The sequence below is a fragment of the Nomascus leucogenys genome, chromosome 8 (assembly GCF_006542625.1).
Source record: "Nomascus leucogenys isolate Asia chromosome 8, Asia_NLE_v1, whole genome shotgun sequence".
NCBI classification, from domain to species: Eukaryota; Metazoa; Chordata; class Mammalia; order Primates; family Hylobatidae; genus Nomascus; species Nomascus leucogenys.
In genome coordinates this window covers 46,970,687-46,990,456 of record NC_044388.1, presented here as the reverse complement: position 1 = coordinate 46,990,456, position 19,770 = coordinate 46,970,687, and the positions used below count along the sequence as shown (strand labels likewise).

Genomic DNA, 19,770 nt, shown 5'->3' with positions numbered 1-19,770 from the left:
TAGTTAACACAGGTGCCTAACCCAGTTCTGTACACAGAGGCCATCATAAATAGTTTCAGTTGACTCAAGACAGTGCAGCATCCTTTTTTTTTTTTTTTAGTACACTTGGAAGAGGGCCACGCAGGCAACTTGAGAGATTCGAGTGTTACAGCATCATTTTTTGCAATGAAGGCAAGAGAATGGTCTTGGAGGGTCTGGAAGTAACAAGTCCAGCAAGGAGATTTGTGTTTCCTATCAGGCCACACAGAGAACACCATACTCCAACTTAAAAAACAGCCAGGTATCCGCACTGTGTGATTAACAGACTACATGACAAAGCAGAATTGAAATCGGAAGGTGTGTTGAGTTTCCCAAGAGGCACAGCCAAGGGAAACAGGGTGGTGTGTACGAAGCCAGGGCTCACCTTGCCGTCTGAAATACACTGAGTGGCAGGCTTATCGGGGATCAACGCCAGGCCCGCTTCCTGCAGCAGCTCCTGGTCCTCCTCTGGGATGCCCGTGTCCTGCTGGATTCTGGCCTTCAAGCTCTGCAGACTCTCATCCTCTGTCACAGGGTAGGTGTGGATGGTGCCCGTGACCATGTTCAAGATATGAACCAGCTGCAACACAACCCGGATGTTATTGGAAAACCGATTTCTTCAAGGAGATGCCCATCTATTTGCCTAGGTCCTCTCTCTGCTACTCCCAACATTTCCCAACCACACAAAGCAAGGGCCTAGCTTGAGGGAGGGAGGTCATGTGCCATGTTCGCATATTTTCATCTTTCATAATCCCGTCTGTGGCTATGACCTCATAGCCAATGTCAATTAGCACAACTGTCCTTTCTTTACTTATGCAGAAAGACTGATGCAGGAGCCTAAATTTCCTCACTAGGTCAGCTGGCCCCATCCCCTGCTCTGTCCTAAGAACTGCATGTTCCACTGGGGACCCCAGCTTTTGCCTCAGGGCTAACTTGGCTCCACACTCACCTTTAAGTTTAAGATGTCATCCAGGGCCTTGAAGCAGCCGTTGGGCCCATACGTGGGATCCGTGCCCCTCTGTCGGGGGTGCCACATCAACATCAGTTGCAGCCACTTCTCCAGTCGCTCAGCCAGGACGCTGTGGAGAGGAGCAGAGTGTGTGAGGAGACACTTCCAGCCAATGTTGGGCTACAGTGTGCGTCTCCCAGTATACACACAGATGGCAGCCAACAGACAGTGATTGAAAATGAAAATGGGTTTATCAGTAATGGTATAAACATTTCCAATCAATTATTCAGGTGTTCACACCTCTCTCCTGAATTCTAAAATACCCCCAAATCAGAGATTCCTGACCTCCAAATGGCTGCATAAGAATGACCCATGAGAGCCAGGCACAGTGGCTCATGCCTGTAATCCCAGCACTTTGGGAGGCCAAAGCGGGTGGATCACTTGAGGTCAGGAGTTTGAGACTAGCCTGGCCAACACGGTGAAACCCCGTCTCTACTAAAAATACAAAAATTAGCCAAGCGTGGTGGTGCACACCTGTAATCCCAGCTACTCGGGAGGCTGAGGCAGGAGAATCGCTTGAACCTGGGAGGCAGAGATTGCAGTGAGCCAAGACTGTGCCACACTGCACCCTAGCCTGGGTGACAGTGGGAGACCCTGTCTTAAAAAAAAAAAAAAAAAAAAGAAAGAAAGAGTAACCCATGAGGTTTTTAAAATACATTTTATAGGCACATCCTAGCTCAGGTGACCCCTACAGAATCTAGATCCCATGCTGCCAGATATAGTGGTTCACATGACAAACTCCAACTCCTTCCCCTGGCCCTGCAAAGCCTGCCTCCTGTGAGCATGCAAAGCCTGCCTCCTGTGAGCACTCAAACCCTTCCCTGAGGCCAACACAGCTACTCACCACCTCCCAAATGTGCCTTGCTCACCTCAATCTTTCTCCTTAGAATTTCCTTCCCCCTTTCTCTTCATCTGTCCATGTCCTGCACATCTGTCTAGACCCTTCCAAAAAGTTCTAGCTTATCCCACGTCATTCCATATAGCACTAGTCCATCCAATCATCTCTTCCACCCTCTAAATATGGTAATCATTATCCACGTCACTCAATTATGTGTGACTGCCTCGTAGCTTTCTTTCGCACCATTACCCAATTCTGTACAATTACACAATATTATTAATTGCTTAGATTCTGGCTCTGAGACTGAACTAGTATGCCATTCAAATGACAAAGATTTATTTGTTGACTATGACACAGAATTGGGCCACATGAGGGGTGGAAAGAGAAATAAGGTATAATTCCCTACCCTTAAAAGGACTTGCTGTTGAATCAGAGATAAACCCTATGCAAAATCGAATGTGATACAAGGTAGAGGTTATTAAGGGTAATAAGAGGTACAGATAAATTGTTATGTGAACTTAGAAAAGAGATGATTTCTAGGGAGATAAGGGAGGGGAACCCATTCCAGATTTAAGATTAAGAAGGACTATGTCAATTTCTTAGTCACAGGACGATATCCTGATAGCCTGTTTAAAAGTTATCAGATGTCACTTCAGACTTGAATTTCTTTCTTTTTTTTTTTTTTTTTTTTTTTGAGATGGAGTCTCACTCTGTTGCCCAGGCTGGAGTGCAGTGGTGCAATCTCAGCTCACTGCAAGCTTTGCCTCCCGGGTTCAAGCGATTCTCCTGCCTCAGCCTCCTGAGTAGCTGGGATTATAGGCACGTGCCACCACTCCTGGCTAATTTTTGCATTTTCAGTAGAGACGGGGTTTCACCATGTTGGCCAGGCTGGTCTTGAACTCCTGACCTCAGGTGATCCACCCGCCTCGGCCTCCCAAAGCGTTAGGATTACAGGTGTGAGCCACCGCACCCAGCCAAGACTTGTATTTCTAAAAAAAGGAAGAAAAATATGTATTTGTGTAATGCCGCTGTGCCTTACCTGTTAAGATTATTGGGGTAGGGTAAAGAGCTTGAAAACTTCACTGTTCCATTCAAGTCTTCGCTAACAACAATGTCCACCTCACTCTTCTGCCGCACTTTCGAATGCCTGCAAATATGAATCTTGTTAGGTGCAGTCACACGTTGCTACGACAGGGACACGTTCTAAGAAACTCGTCATTAGGTGATTTTAGTCCTTGTGTGAATGTAACACAAACCTAGATGGTTTAGCCTGCTACAGACCTAGGCTGTATAGTACACCCTATTGCTTCTAGGCTACAAACCTGTACAGCATGCTCCGGTACTGAATACTGTAGGCCAGGGTAACACAATGGTAAGTATTGGTGTATCTAAACATATCTAAACCCAGAAAAGGTACAGTAAAAATACAGTATTATAATCTCATGAGACCACTGTCATCTAGGCAGTCAATTGTTGACTGGGATGTCAATGAAATATACAGTCATACATATCCCTACGACACCTAGCACTCAAGAGCCATTTTACATTTGTAATATAAATTTACAGCTATATAGGAGACTTAGAGCCCCAATCTTTTGGAATAGCAGTCAGTTCATTCACATCGAGTCAGGGGGATTCTTTGAGAGTTTAAGACTGGTCAGGACTGCCTGAATGAGTTTTTGAAGAGCACCCTTTAGCAGAGTCACTGACCATCTTATGCCCAGAGTTCTGTAGACAGTACCACTGCCTCCTTATCTCATCCTTGGCTTTTCCTTCTCACTTGCTCTACCTTCTATTTCATCTATTACACACTCTTGTGTTTTGACAGAGGTTAAAACTAGGACTTCCAAACCTAGATTACAGCATGTATAAGACATTTACATAAAATATGCAAAACCTACGCACACACATAGATACTTCCCTCTAAATGCACACAGCTAAATACTGTTTCTAAGGATAAATGAACTTACACATTTCCCAACTTGGGGAACTTCTTGGGGTATCGAAGTAGTATCTGAAGGTAAAAATAATTTTTTTTTTCTGTCACCCAGGCTGGAATGCGGTGGCACAATCACAGCTTACTGCAGCCTCGACCTTGTAGGCTCAAGCAATCCTCCCTCCTCAGCCTCCTGAGTAGCTGGGACTACTGGTGTGTGCCACCACACCCAGCAAATTTTTGTATTTTTTGTAGAGACAGGGTTTCACCATGTTGCCTAGGCTAGTCTGAAACTCCTGGACTCAGGTAATCCACCCACTTTGGCCTCCCAGAGTGCTAGGACTATAGGGGTAAGCCACAGTGCCCGGCCAGTAAAAATAATCTACATGCAACTGGCTTCAAATCTTGGTAATAAGAAGAGTAAATTTGAATAATACTTCATAGATAACCAAGTACTCTGACACAGATCATTTATTCACTTATTGCCATGACAGGCCCATGTGGCAGACATTACTTTTAGTCCCCCAATTTCGACTAAAGGAAATGATGATCAAATGATTTGTCCAAGGTCACACAACAGAGTAGCAGAATCAGGGGCTCAAACCCAATGTCTGGTGCTCTTTCTATTCTGTCTGAATGTCCAACTGCAGTTTTTCCTCAAAACGTCTGGGAAATTCAAATAAAAAATGCTTTGCTCCAAACAATTCTCATTGGCAAGCGGTGAACCGGCCTATCGGGAGCACACTGGAAAGCTAGAAGAGCTGGTGCATAGCAGAGGCTGGTGCTTTATAGCTTGGGCTGAAACTCTGACAGCTGTAAGTCGGGGGCTCCAAGACTTTCTAATTATGTAAGTGTGGAATAAGCCTCTGCTAGAAAACTTAGGCTGTTGATGGCAAATTAGAAAAGGACCCAAAATAAGATGCTTATTGCGTGGGCTTGTCCTAAAATATATTTCGAAGTGGTTTATAATAGAATTGTAAAGCCCAAATTGCATTTGTCTGGAAATTACTATTTACCTGCCATCTGAGATAAGATAGTGAAATTTTTTAAAAGTTGCCCAAAGCATTAAAAACTAGATTAGTCCACAGAACAGCTCCTTATTGGGTTTCAGAGAAATCTACTTGAAACTGGCCACCTGGCCCTCCAGCACTGATGAGGGAAGCTCTAGGAAGATGGCTCTGCAGACAACAGATTTCCTACGAGGACGCCGGGCCATTAGGAATGTATTTTCAAAAAGCACCTGTTCTTCTAGTTCTAATGGACTTTAACTCATCTTGTCATAAATAAGAGAAATGCTCAACAAGTGACCTGAAGAAATGCAATAATTCCTTTAGTTAAGACCACTATACCTGGGCGTGGTGGCCCATGCCTGTAATCCCAGCACTTTGGGAGGCCGAGGCGGGCGGTTCACGAGGTCAGGAGATCGAGACCATCCTGGCTAACACGGGAAACCCCGTCTCTACTAAAAATACAAAAAATTAGCCGGGCATGGTGGCAGGCGCCTGTAGTCCCAGCTACTCGGGAGGCTGAGGGAGGAGAATGGCGTGAACCCGGGAGGCGGAGCTTGCAGTGAGCCGCGATCGCGCCATTGGACTCCAGCCTAGGTGACAGGGCAAAACTCCATCTCAAAACAAAACAAAACAAAAAACCACTATAGATGTGCAGTGAGCTGAGACTGCGCCACTACAATCCAGCCTGGGCAAAAGAGCGAGACTCTGTCTCAAAAAAACAAAAACAAAAACAAAACACTATAGATGTACATGCAATTTAAAGCTATTTTTATAATGCATACACTATAAAGTGTGACTATAAATTAATGAACAAATGCCTCAATATTCCAGAATCTATGTAGCTAAAGGAGCAATGCCTGTTTTAAAATAAGTCACCATAGTGGGGCATACTTTGCCATTTCTCCAAACTCAGGGCAGAGACCTCCCTTGCTGGGAGGTAAACGTGGAATTGAACAGACTGCCATCACCTAAGACCACTTTTCTGGAATTTATTTCAAAGGATACACTTTATTCTTTTTTTCTTTTCTTTTTTTTGGTAAGACGGAGTCTTGCTCTGTTGCCCAGACTGAAGTGCAGCAGCGCATTCTTGGCTCACCACAACCTCTGCCTCCCGGGTTCCAGCGATTCTCCTGTTTCAGCCTCCCAAGTAGCTGGGATAACAGGGATGTGCCACCACGCCCAGCTAATTTTTGTATTTTTAGTAGAGATGGGGTTTCATGATGTTGGCCAGGCTGGTCTCAAACTTGACCTCAAATGATCCTCCTGCCTTGGCCTCCCAAACTGCTGGGATTACAGGCGTGAGCCACCATGCCTGGCCCACTTTATTCTTATAAATAAATATTCTCATGATGTAGACACTTGTCCTCTGAAAACATTCATGTTTTGTTTTCATTACTTCCAGAAGGTGACAATAGCCAGTGTTGGCAAGGATGTGGTGAAAGGGGCAGTGTCCACACTCCAGGTGGAGACGTGTATTTATATGACCTTCCTGGTGAGCAGTTTGCTAACTAACATGCATCAAAAACCTTTACAACGTGCAAACTCTTTAATCTGTTATTTCCCTTTCTAGGTATTATCCTAGGGAAACAACTGTGTGCAAGAATTTCCCTACAAGGATGTTATTCTTGGTGTTATTTTAAGAAGTAAAAATTATCAACGTGCTTCCAACCACGGGGGATAAGTTCAATGAACCACAGCACAGCCATTCAATGAAATAACAGACATTACAAATAATAAGGAAAAACATAAAGCATTTTCGATATCTACTTTGAAAGGCACGTTGTATGAGGATTACAGTAACCTATTTTTGTTTAAAAAGTACAAAAATATAACGCTGAAGGGCCTGGAGACACAGAACTGTTCATAGTGATTGTTTTCCAATTATGGGATGACAGTTGATTCCTGCTTTTTTACTGTTTCCATATTTTCCAAAACACAAAAATGAAACAAAGTTAATCTGGCAAAAATGAGGGGGTAATTAAACTATGCAGTACTATTTAAGTTCAAAAGAATAATTTTTTGTGTTGCAGATAAATTGGCTCAAAAAGAAATTATCATGGTGTGAAAAGCTTGAAAGCATGTGCAGGACCATGTTCAGATAACGCTACCATGTTCAGAGGGGAAACATCAATGTACAAATAAACAAATATATGCCAATTTACTGGGACATGTAGCAAACACCCCTGGAAGATATGAACACCTCAGAAGATATGAAAACGGTCTTGGAAGACAGCAGGTGCCTGTGGGGAGGGAAATGAGGGCCTGGGAGGCTGGTATGACTTCACTGCATACTCCCTTATTCTTCTGGAAATTTGAGCCACGTGAACTTATTATGGTTCCAAAAAAATTAAAACTTGAAATAAGTAAATTTTGAGCAGAGTAACATCATTTAAACTAGTGTGTGTCCTCTCAAGGAACAATTCTAAACGAAATCTAACTGATTTGGGGGAATATTTATTTTTAAATTATGCCTTTCAGTAATAATTAACTTGTTTTTCTTTTCTGCCCCCAGTTCTTTAAACTGACAAATAAAAATGGTCTATATTTATCCTGTACAACATGATGTACACATTGTGGAATGGCTACATCGAGCTAATTACCATATGCATTACCTCACATACCATTTTTGGTGGTGATAATTAACTTTTATATAAACATATCCTGAACAATGCATTATTTCTTTAATCAGTAAAACAAAAGCTAAAGAATACAGAGTAATTCCACAAATCTGCATCGTATCCTTTAATTTTTTACTGGAAAAATTTTTGTGTAATTTATTAGATTCACAATTTCAGCTACATTCTTATGCTTTATGTTCAGTTGCTGTTTTTTTTAAATCTTTTTTTGTTTTGAGACAGAGTCTCACTCCGTCGCCCAGGCTGGATTGCAGTGGTGCGATCTCTGCCTCCTGGGTTTAAGCAATTCTCCCACCTCAGCCTTCCGAGTAGCTGGGATTACAGGCGCCTGCCACCACACCCAGCTAGGGTTTTTAGTAGAGATGGGGTTTTGCCATGTTGGCCAGGCTGGTCTGGAACTCCTGGCCTCAAGTGATCCACCTGCCTCGGCCTCCCAAAGTGCTGGGATTAGAGGCGTGAGCCACTGTACCCGGCCACATTCTTATGCTTTAAAAACAAAAATTTATATTCAGGTTGTAGTAACATTTGTCAACAACAAATTTTCACATATTTCCTCCTGACTTGTCATGTGTACACGTGTTTTATTTGTTTACTAACACACAGCATTCTCAGTGTAAGTGCATATATTCACACAATAGTCTTACTTCTGAACACAGAGCAGATGACATTGACACAGCACTGTATTTAAGGATGTGAAGGCTAAGAATCCACATGAAGACTTAACAGCTACTCTCTATCTATTAACAGGTCCTTGGAGCACAGACCACTCCCCTACTCATGCTAGGTCCTGACAGGCCTTCCTCTCGGAAGAGACACAACACAGATCTCCCAGGCCCGGTGATGGGGCACCAGGGAAACAGGGTACACGAAGAGAAAGGAACAGACGGGCTCCCTCTTCCATCCATGTGCCCCGGGCACACTCACCACTGCACGGGCTGCCAGTTGGGGAGGAAGGGCCGGAAGCCCGTGATGCACTCAAAGGCCAGGGTTCCGAAGCTCCAGTAGTCGACGGTCACTGTGTACTTCTGCTGCTCCAGTAGCTCTGGGGCCTGCAGCAACAGGAGGGGGCACACCTGAGCTGCTCCTCTCTGGGGGCACCACGGCAGGAAGGGGCGACCAGCCCATCTGCTTTCACCCCAGGCTTTCCTGGCTCCATCCCAGAGGGCACTGGCACATGCATGCAGGGCGAGGAGGGCACCCCAGGCATGTTTAGCGGGTATATCATGCTACCATTTCTAAGGCCTTCCTATGCCCCACTCACTCCAGTAAGTACTGATGGAGGGGCTAAAGATTCAGGGCCAGAGTACATCACACACCCATTGCTAGTCTTTAACTTCTCTCCTTTAAAAATGAGGGTTGCAGGCTGGGCACAGTGGCTCACACCTGTAAATCCCAGCACTTTGGGAGGTCGAGGTAGGCGGATTACTTGAGGTCAGGAGTTTGAGACCAGCCTGGCCAACATGGTGAAACCCCGTCTCTACTAAAAATACAAAAATTAGCTGGGCATGGTGGTGTGCACCTTTAGTCCCAGCTACTCAGGAGGCTGAGGCACAAGAATCGCTTGAACCTGGGAAGTGGAGGTTGCAGTGAGCCGAGATCGTGCCACTGCACTCCAGCCTGGGCAACAGAGTGAGACTCTGTCTAAAATTAAAAAAAGAAAGAAAGAAAAAAGGAAAAATAAAAGAGGGTTGCAGCATTTCAGGCGCTTATTGAAAACTAGCTTAAGGCAGGACGCAGTCGTGGGCGCTGTGTAGAAATGGGAAGAGAGGCTACAAATGTTAAAGGAAAATGATGCCAGCCTGTCCACACCAAATACACGCATATAGCGCTGCTTGAACCCCTGAACCAGGTACCATGTGGTTGCAGAAAGGGCCAGGGTATTTAGAAACAGGCAGGGAAAGTGTGACGCGTGGCTGCTGCTGAGGCAGAGAGAGCTGGGGTGAGCGAGGAAGGGGACGCAGCACAGGGTGCTGGGGGTGCAGACTGGGCTCAGCAGGTGGGCGGAGACAGAAAGGACTGGGGCAAGCAAAAGCACAGGGACAGGGTGGTCCGTGGTCTGGTTGGAAATGTGCTTAAGGAAGGGCCCGGGAGACCAAACCAAGAGAAGACATTCCGGGATGGGTAGGTCAACCTCTACGTCTGGTTATGGACAGACATTTTAGCTCACGCAAGTATATGACTTGACTCAGCTCCTGGTTAGAGCATGGGGTCCCCCTTGCTCGACTGCCGCTGAGCTGAGGAGGACTCCAGAAGGACCTACCAAATCACACACCATATGGACACAGGCGCCTGAATCACAGCCCTCTGCGAGACCCACTCTGACAGCCGTAGACTCCTTGAGTCAATCCCAATTGTGGTGGCTACTGCCATCATCAAGCAACCTATGACAAGTCTTGCTGGGCATCTGTGCTAAGCCCTCCTGGAATCTAATTGCCCTCTGCATCTTCACTGCCCCTACCTCGCACACTATTCACCCCTGTTCAGTGTGATTCCTTCTCTACACAGTATCAGGAGTGGGCTTTCCAAAGAGTTGCACCTTCTCCCACTTAAAACCCATCAATCTCTGCAGAGGTTTTAAGATAAAGTCTAGAACTTCAGCCCAGCACTGAAGGCCCTTCATAATCTGTGCCCTACCTCGTTCTCAGCTTCAATTCAAGACTCTCTTTTCCTTTTGTGCTCGATTCCAGCCACACCTGCAGGTCTTCCTGTGTGTGATCCCTTTGCACGGAATTCCCCCTGCCGTCCCCCACCTCCAGCCCTTTTCACCTCCTTACCCTTCAAGTCCCAGACCAGGCTGAGGCCACCCAATATATATTCTCGCAACACCCTGCACTCTTGCTTTGTAACACTCACAACTGTAATTTCTTAGTTATCTGTGTAAGTATCACAGTAATGTTTGCTTTCCTGCTAAACTCTTAAGCTCTGAAGGCAGGAAAGGGCTTGTCTTTTTTCCCCACTGCATCATCAGCCCTGAGAACAGTGCCTGACACAGACTACACTCCATCAATATTCTTGAATGAATGAGTGACTCAAACAGAAACCTAATATTCAGACCAAATAGCTTAAACAAAGAGTGGGAAGCTCAGAGCTCTGACCCCTCCTCAGTGGCCCCTGAGATATCTCATGGAAAGTGTGGCCTCAGCCAGGCTCAGTGGCTCCTGCCTGTAGTCCTAGCTGCTCAGGAGGCTGAGGTGGGAGGGCCGCTAGAGACCAGCATGGATCTGTTTAAAACCGTTTCCTTTCAGAGAAGACACTGAAGCACAGAGAGGCTAGGGGATGGTGGAAGGCGCATGAGCAGAGCCCTCCAGACATCAGAGAAGATGACCACATCCCTCCACAGGGCATCTCGTGGCAAAAAATGCTGACTCGACCAGGTTATGGGTGTGACTTCATGCATCTCCAAAACATTCAGAGAGCAGGTGGGACTCAGGTGCTGGGAGCAAGGCAGGACAGGAGCCCCACAAATGCAGCAGCAGGGAGAAGCCGACAGGCAAATAGGCAAGGCCCGCTTCTTACCAGGTACTGCAGGGTCCCCACGAATGAAGTGCAAAGACTGCCCTGATCCAGCTCCTTGGCATATCCTAGGTCAATAATTTTGTGTATTAACTAAAACAAAAGGAAGGAGAAATCTGAGGGTTACAAGAACACAATATCCTTCTACAAGGATTCTGACTGCCTGGTGTTAGAGCAGAGGTATTTCTGAATTCCAGAGCAGAGGTATTTCTGAATTCCCAGGTACTATTAGATCCCAAACTCCTAAGAGCCACCAGATACACAAAAGAACGCCCTCGACACAGTAGATTCAGGGCAAAAGAAAAGGCATATTGTAAAAATGCTAGGCACGTGTCCTCCCACACTCTGCCACGCATCATCAGGGGGAAGCTGAATGAACAGAACAGGCACCAGCCCTCAAGACGGCTAAACCCAGACTTGAAACAGGAAGGACGGTGCTAGCCTCTTCTCAGTAAATACCCTCAGTTCTCAAATCTGAGCACCACTGACAGGAGTGAGGGTGAACTGGAACAAGGGCGAGCCCTGTGGTAGTCACAGGCCAGGCCTAGGTGCTAAGGGCAGCTGTATGGGAAGGGATTAGGTGATCTAAGAACTCAGTCACCGTATTCCACTCAGCTGAGCCTGTGCTCACCACCCCAGCTGAACACATAGAGTGGGTAAAGACCACAATGTCAAGCTCGTGGGGCAGTCAACACAACGTCTGAGCCTGGTGGCCACTGAGGAGGCCACAAAGAGCTCTGGGGAAACTATAGGCTGGACCAGGCTCGGCAGCAGAGGCCAGCTCCCAGTGCCTCTTCCCAGCCACATCCACAACCAACTGACCACTGGTTTCCATTTAGCATCAAGAGGCGAGGCTCTTAAAGCAAATGGAAAACAAAAAGTCGATTTCCAAGAAGCGCTAGTCCCAGAGGCTAGGGGTGGAGGTAGGAAGGCAAACATTATTTTCCTTATCAGATTCCTGCAACTTGAGCAACTAACAATGTAATCCATTTAAACTTGCCTCAATCTGCAACAACTTTTTTGCTCAATTTTGTTTCAAATCAAACAGCATTCCCAGAGAATCAAAGCACAGGCAAGGAAATGCAAATACACACAAATATGCAGAGTGTGCTCCTTTCCTCCCAGGCCACTTCCCGGCGCGCCCACCTGAGGCTTTCCAAGTCCCAGGAGGTCACTTACCCTCTGTTCTCCTTGCTGCAGGACGATGTTTTCTGGCTTTAGATCCCGATGGATGATTCTGTTTTCATGAAGGTATCTAAGCGCAGAGGCTGAGGAAGTGGGGGTGAGTTTTTCTTAAGCCTAAAAAATGCTTTTCGTGACAGAATCTCCTATCCTGCAAAAGATAAATGCTGCGTGCCCCTGAAACATACTCTGACTTGTAGAGCAACACCTCAGGGTGGAGGGCAGGGGCCCTGTTACGTGAGGCTTAAACTTCCATAGGAATCTGGCTTACTTGTGCAAAGCACTCTTTGCCTTGCATCCATGAGGTCACCTACTGCAGCCTAGAGCAGTGCTTCTCAAACTATACTACCCGGACCAGCAGCAAACAAGCTTGTTCAAAATGTGAAATTCTTGGGCCCCACCTGAGACCTCTGGATTCAAGTCTCTGGAGATGACCCCACGATCTGTGTTAACAAACTCTCCAGGTGATGCTGACGCCAATAAAGTTTGGTCTAGAGGCTCAAAAAATCTAAATTCTATAGGGTGGGCAAGGAAGAAGGGCCCTTGGGGACAGAGTCCTATGGTCATATGATCGACAGTCCCAAGAGGTCAGAACTGGCTTCCAGGAAGCAGCGGGGAGGCAGAAGAGCAGAACAGGGACACCTCCCACAAATACAGACAGCCCAACACAGACTTACTACGTGCCCAGTTCTCTGGGAGGTTCTGTGAGGGACATAAAATAAGGGGCGTGATCTCCAACTTTAAAGAGCTCAGAATCTAGTTGGAAGAAAGCAGACTGCATAACACTGGCTATGGAGGCATTTGATACCAAGAGCTTCTGCTGTGAGGAGGCAACGTGATGATGTCACATGAGGAGGGACCCGCCTGCAGCTCAGATGGCAAGAAGGACATGATTTTACCCTCAAGAGAGGGTGAATAACTTTGACAGACATCCTAGCTCACTGCACTATAAAAGAAGGAAATGAAATAAGTAGTACTGAAATGAGATAAAATTATCTTTATTTGGAGATGCTATGACTGTAGCCTAGAGAACTCAACAGACTAAACACCGGATAAAATTTGGCCAGTTGTCTGGAAACGAACAAGAATATACAAGTCAATAGCTTTTCTCTATGTTAGCTATATCCAGTCGCAGTGGAAAGGAAAAAAAATCCCATTCACATTAGCAACAAAAACTCTAAAACACCATGGGATACATGTAGCAAAAAGAGCAGTGTATGCAGGAAAGCCATATGGTATAAACAGAACAGTGCAAATAACATTAAAAGGTTTTCAAAGTTTATGGCAAAATATACTATAAACAAAGCCAAAAGACAAGAGAGGTGGGGAAACAATATCTACAACACATACGCTGAAGAGTAAAGATACCTAATAGATAAAAACCTCTTACAAATCAATAAGAAAGCAACTCAGAAGAAAAATGGGGCTGGGGGCGGTGGCTCACACCTGTAATCCCAACACTTTGGGAGGCGAAGGCGGGCAAATCACCTGAGGTCAGGAATTCAAGACCAGCTTGGCCAACATGGTGAGACCCTGTATCTACTAAAAATACAAAAAAATTAGCTGAGTATGGTGGCGTGCCCCTGTAATCCCAGCTACTCAGAAGGCTGAGGCAGGAGAATTGCTTGAACCCAGGAGGCAGAGGTTGCAGTGAGCAGAAATCACGGCCACTGCACTCCAACCTGGGTGACAGAGTGAGACTCTATCTAAAAAAAAAAGAAAAATGGGCAAAGAACGTCAAGTGGTGAGAACGCACAGAAGAACAGATACAAATGGTGACAATTACATGAAAAGTTGCTTCACTTCACTGGTAGCCCAAGGATACTTACTGCATATCTTGAATGAAATAATTAGAAACAAACAGACAGTCATTAGGAAATGTTAGAACAAATTATGGTAGTGCCACATTAGAACAGGCAACTCTTGGGTCTATTTTTTCCGACTCAGAGGGATAGTTAATGGTATGACCTGTTTCTTGTTTAAAACTTAAAAAGTCAAAAGCATTGAGAGGTTTAACAATGAGCCCTCTCTATGCCTTCGCCGCCACCACCATTCTCATTCTCTCTCTTTCTGTCTCTCTCTCATTCTCTCTTTCTCTCTCTCAGCAAACCGGAGAGGGGAAGACCCAGGCAGCGATCCTGTCTGCTGTCATGGGGATGGGCCTCTGTGCAGGGCAGCAGAAAAGCCTTCCACAGAAACTGAGTGAGCAAACACACTCTGCAAAGACTCTAAGCTCAACATTTGCTGAAAACATATTTAAGAGTCAAACTGAGAGCTGAACAACTGACTTCCACCTTATTAAAGGAGTTCCAGCTCAGAACATTAAGCTATACATGGTGAGTATCTCTTATCCAAAATGCTTGGGATCAGAAGTTTTTTCGGGTTTTTTTTTTTTTTTTTTTTTTTGGATTTTGGAATACTGGCATATTCCTAATGAACCCAAGCTTAAACATAAAATTCATGTTTCACATATATCTTATATGAAACAACTGAATTTTTATAAATGATTTTATAGTCTGATGGTAATTTTATACGATAGTTTTAATAATTTTGTGCATGGAACAAAGTTTGTGTTAAGTACTTACGTGTGGAATTTTCCACTTTTGGCATCATGTCAGTGTTCAAAAACCTTCAGATTTTACAGCCCTTTAGATTTTGGACTTTGGGATTAGGGATGCTCTCTCTGTGGTGCCAGATCTCTCCTTACATCTGCTCTTTTAAGTCCAGCCTTCGACCATGTGGTTCCAACATATCACACTGTTCCTTACTTTTTATTTCCTTCCTAAGTGACAGAGTAGATTAGCTTAGGTCCAATTAATGTCCAGATGAGGTGAAAGACCCGCTGCTTTCCACGTGCCTAAAAAATTCTATTTCATCTTGTTCTCAATTGTGTTAATGTTTCAAGACCAATGCTTCTCATCAGCACTTTTATTTTTGTTTTACTTTTATTAAAAATCAAAGCAAATAAAAAAGCATAATAAAGTAAATGAAGTATAAAAAATAGCTACACTAACACAGCCTTGCAGATGGGGATGGCACTGCTGTTGAATATGAACTACTGGCTGGCAGAGAGCAAGGCCATGCGGTAACTCAAAGTGTCTGTTAACTGAGAGGTTCACAAAAGACCTGTGTTGGTATATGACAGGCTGCTGGAGAGTATCAGGATGTAATACATAAAAGTGTAGGTTAGTTTTTTCCAAAGCAGAATGTATGGAAGTTAAGATACTGTAATTTGCGCAAGTACACATGCCCAGACTAAGACAAGGCCCCCGGAGCTGGAGGCATAACATCTCAGGGCAAAACCCAGGGCACAAGCAGGTGAGATGTCCCCAGAACCCCCCAGTGAAGAGGAGGAGCATTCGGATCAGACCAAAGGCACCACTCTCTACGCCACATGGATTAGAGTTGTCACCAGATCTTCAGTGAGGAGGGACAGGAGGTTGGTAACGGAATACTCTGACTACTATTAATATCTGTCTATTTTTATGCTTAAACAACTGTACAAAACAAACTTTATTCCTCATTTCGGGGTGGTCATCTATTCTCCAATACCTCTGTCAACTTAATAAAGTCCAGATTTAAAGAATCCAACAGGTATTGTTACACATAGTTTCTGGGACTGAAATATAAAAATTCTGATAGGCAAGTCCTCTTAAATGTTCCCCGCAGAGAATAAGCTTTCAAAAAGCTTGGTTCAGTATCACTGTGCTACATTTTACAAAACAGTACTTCAGAGCCAAAGTGAAATGAATCAAAATTGTCTCAAGCCCAGAGAATCTAACTTTGTTTAAATTTGATGAAAAATGAGACACTGAGACGAAGAAAAATACTGTTGTATCTGGAAGTTTATTAAAAATCTAAATCCCTGGCAATAGCAGTAAGACATGTTTATAAAAATTGAAAGCCACACCACAAAGCATAAAACTGTACCAAGTAATTTCTCATGTTCCCATTACAGAGAAGAGCGGTAGAAGCACCACACTGCAAACTATATAGTTATTCACAACTATACAGTGAGGCCAGGCATGGTGGCTCATGCCTGTAATCCCAGCACTTTCGGAGGCCGAGGTAGGAGGATCCCTTGAGGCCAAGAGTTTGAGACCAGCCTGGACAATATAGCAAGACCCTGTCTCTAAAAAAAAAAGTTTAAATTAGCCAGACATGGTGGCGCACGCCTTCATCCCAGCTACGTGGGAGACTGAGGTGAGCGGATCACTTGACCCCAGGAGTTCAAGGCTGCAGTGAAACATGATCATGCCACTGCACACTAGCCTGGACAACAGAGCAAGACCCTGCTTCTAGAAAAATGCAAAAACTAAAATAAACGACACAGTGCAGTGTATGCAGGAAAAACACAAAAACTAAGATAAATGACACAGTGCATTTCCACAGAGTGGGTCCACATGGCAGACTTGCCATAGGAAGATAACAGCCTCCTTCTCTCACCCTCCTCAGGAGCTGTGCTCCGGTGGTTACCCCAGCCTTTCCCTGGCTCATGAGGAAGGCACGAACACATAACTGAAGAACACTGACAATCCTGTGGGTCTTACTGATGAATCACAGCTCTGAATCACAGCCCCACAGCCCTATGTATTTTTTTCAGATGACAAACCACAAACTGGGGAACAGATAAGAGCAGCTAGACTTCCGAGAAGAAAGCAGTTTTATAAGGGTGGGTCCATGAATCTCTATCACAAGTTTAGAGGGATGACTAAGTTCCCTTCAGAACATTTTTGAGCTACATTCCATAGAGAACAGGTGGAAAGATAAATGGTCCACAAGGCTGAGATAGACGTTAGAAAGGTACAAAGATGGCTGTCAACTGGCTGGTAATCCAAGTCACCGAGTGAGAAAGGCAACGGGATGTCCGTTCCCTTGGTAAAACCCACTGCCTGGGTCCTACTGTGCCAGCCACTTCAATGTCACTGGGCTTCCCAAAAAAAAAAAAAACAGACTGGAAGGCCAGCTGTGGACATGGGGAGAGAGAATGCATCTGGCTAACGGTTACTTGGCTAAAATAGCCTTCGATTAATCAGTGGGGCAGCAAGGCAGTAACACTGGGTGCCAAGGCGAAAGTGCGACAACTTCACTAATTCACTCAGCGAGGCTCTATCGAGTGTCCACTATCTGCACACAATGGGAAACATGCCACTCAATCAAAGCCTTTTCCTAACTTCCTGCACAGTCTGGTCCACTGGCCCCAAACCCGGAAGTCAGCCCTCACTGCCAAGGCACAGACAGAAATCACAGAGCAGTAATGGAAATACCAAGCGTCAAAGGAGCAAATGAGGTGACACGAGCAGAAGGACCCACAGAAAAATCCCCGTGGCCCCAGGCCAGGCAGTCCCCACAGAGGAGCAGGTCTGCAGCTGTGCCCAAAGGACGGGCAGGCTCAGGGTCTCTGGGAGGTGCAAGAACAGCTTCCACAAGGGGCAATGCATGCGAGGCCAGCAAGGGACTGACAGGTGGGTTTGGAATCACACACGGAGGCTGGCGGGTAGGTTCTGCAGGTCACGTGCAGAGGCTGGCAGGTGGCTTCCGAGGATCATGCCCAGAAGCTGGCGGGTGGGTTCTGCGCATCACACACAGAGGCTGGCAGGTGGGTTCTGTGGGTCATACACAGAGATTGGCAGGTGGGTTCTGAGGGTCACGCTGGAGGCTGGCGGGTGGGTTCCAAGGGTCACGCACAGAGGTTGGGGGGTGGGTCCTGTGGGTCATGCCCAGGGCTGGCTGCCATGAGTGGGAGAAAGGTACGGTGAAGGGGCTGGGCCTTTATCTAAGAGCGGACTGTGATGGAAGTGCCCTTCCAAGACAGAAGGGTAGGTTAGCACACAGGGTTAAGCAGGCCAGGGAGGAGGTCGCTGCAGGGATTTGCTCTGACATTGAATCAGTGGAAGCAGCAGTCTGCAGCCTCCATAATGCAAGGCTATGAGCAGGAGCAGGGGCTGACTCTCTGAGACCAAGTTCGACACGGACACTCGGTCCTGGGCAGCGGGCAGAAAGCGGCACCATGACACAAGAGAGGGGATGGCAGGAGGGACCTGGCTGAAGAAGACGACCAGAGCTTCTACTGGAAGTGACTTTGGAAGAAAGACCTGGCGGACATGGATATGACTTTAGGATGAGTTCAGGGTTGAATTCCAGATTTTGGGAACAATATGGTGAGAAACAGGCCATAAGAACGGCTGGGCAAACAGAACGTCGAGGAGCAGTGGGCAGCCAGCACAGGGGTAGGGAGGGAAGGACGGACAGGCGAACGCCGGGGCAGGCAGTGGAGATGAGACACAGAGCCTGTGGGAAGCAGTTAGGCCGCCAGCTGGGGGATGTCAGAGATGTCCTGTGGCCACCATCCTGAAAACCAGATTTCTGGACAGTGAAATGGAGTTGTTAGAGGGATACAGGGCCCTAGAGAGCACTCGGAGGTCCAAACTCCTCATCCTAAAGAAGGGGACACTGCGGCCACGACATTCCATGCCTCGCCCAAGGCTCTAGAGCTATAAAGTGGTGAAGCCATGACTGAGGGCCAGCTGTCTTCTCTCTCATTGTTACTGTATTTATTAACCTGGTTACTTATGCTTTCCAAAAAGCTTTATGCGCAAATGATCTTTTGCTATAATCCACACTTCAGTCAGATGGATGCATTCAACGGAACCAGTCAGAAGATCCACAATGCTAGACAGTGCACCTGATGTGCAGTTCCTGGAATGGAGCTCCCTTCCCCAAAGCCAAATGTTTTCTCTGAAACCCTCTGTTCTTTAACGCTGAAGTCCTGGATGCCTGCTAGGAGCAGCTCCAGTAGGAACAGAGGTGGGGCTCAGAGAAGGAAGCAGGGACAGCAACAGAGGGGTGGGTTCCCGAAGGCCTGGAGCACAGGATGGTGTCACCACAGCAGAATGGCCACCTGCAGAATCCACGAAGGCTGATTCCAACCTAAGATCTGATAAGGCCCAGGCCTGTCCAGCAGAGCCACACCCCATCAGGCAGGAGAGAGCGCCACAGCCTGCGCTGCAATCTTGAGTGCCCAGAATGTTGCGCCTCTGTGGACAAAATAAAACACACGCCAATGTTTTCCAAAGGATAATGAGCAAGACTGTTTAAACAGAGTCCACTCATATATAACTTCCTTGAGCTATTTTAGGGTCACATTATGTGGCAGTCCATATCATTTCCAGCTGCTCCACATGGGTCCCAGGTCTCCTATCAGCATGGAGTGATGGTCTGGCAGAAAAGTCCTCGCCAGGATGCAGGGGGCTCACCTCTGTGCCCGCCAGGCAGCTGCTCGTTCTTTTTTCTTTTTTTTTGAGACAGAGTCTCGCTCTTGTTGCCAGGCTGGAGTGCAATGGCGCGATCTCGGCTCACTGCAATCTCTGCCTCCCAGGTTCAAGCGATTCTCCTGCCTCAGTCTCCTGAGTAGCTGGGACTACAGGCACACGCCATCATGCCCAGATAATTTTTGTATTTTTAGTAGAGATGGGGTTTCACCATGTTGGCCAGGCTGGTCTCAAACTCTTGACCTCAGGTGATCCACCTGCCTCGGCCTCCCACAGTGCTGAGATTCTAGGCATGAGCCACCGCGCCCAGCCATCTGCTCATTTCTCACAGGCACTCTGCAGCATCTTCTTGGGCAA

General features: G+C 46.2%; 1 protein-coding gene across 3 annotated transcripts in view; it reads right to left on the bottom strand.

Moving 5' to 3' along the window:
- Positions 1-19,770, bottom strand: part of IKBKB (inhibitor of nuclear factor kappa B kinase subunit beta) — a 60,450-nt gene that overhangs the window by 14,433 nt on the left and 26,247 nt on the right. For all 3 annotated transcript variants that reach the window (XR_004031326.1, XM_030817191.1, XM_030817190.1), the window contains 6 exons: positions 12,140-12,228; positions 10,964-11,053; positions 8,372-8,496; positions 2,905-3,012; positions 968-1,097; positions 404-598 (listed from right to left, as the gene is read on the bottom strand). Coding sequence is in view for 2 of the 3 variants with exons in the window: in XM_030817191.1 (XP_030673051.1) it covers positions 404-598; positions 968-1,097; positions 2,905-3,012; positions 8,372-8,496; positions 10,964-11,053; positions 12,140-12,228 (737 nt within the window). In the remaining variant the exon portion in view is untranslated. The remainder of the gene's footprint in view (positions 1-403; positions 599-967; positions 1,098-2,904; positions 3,013-8,371; positions 8,497-10,963; positions 11,054-12,139; positions 12,229-19,770) is intronic.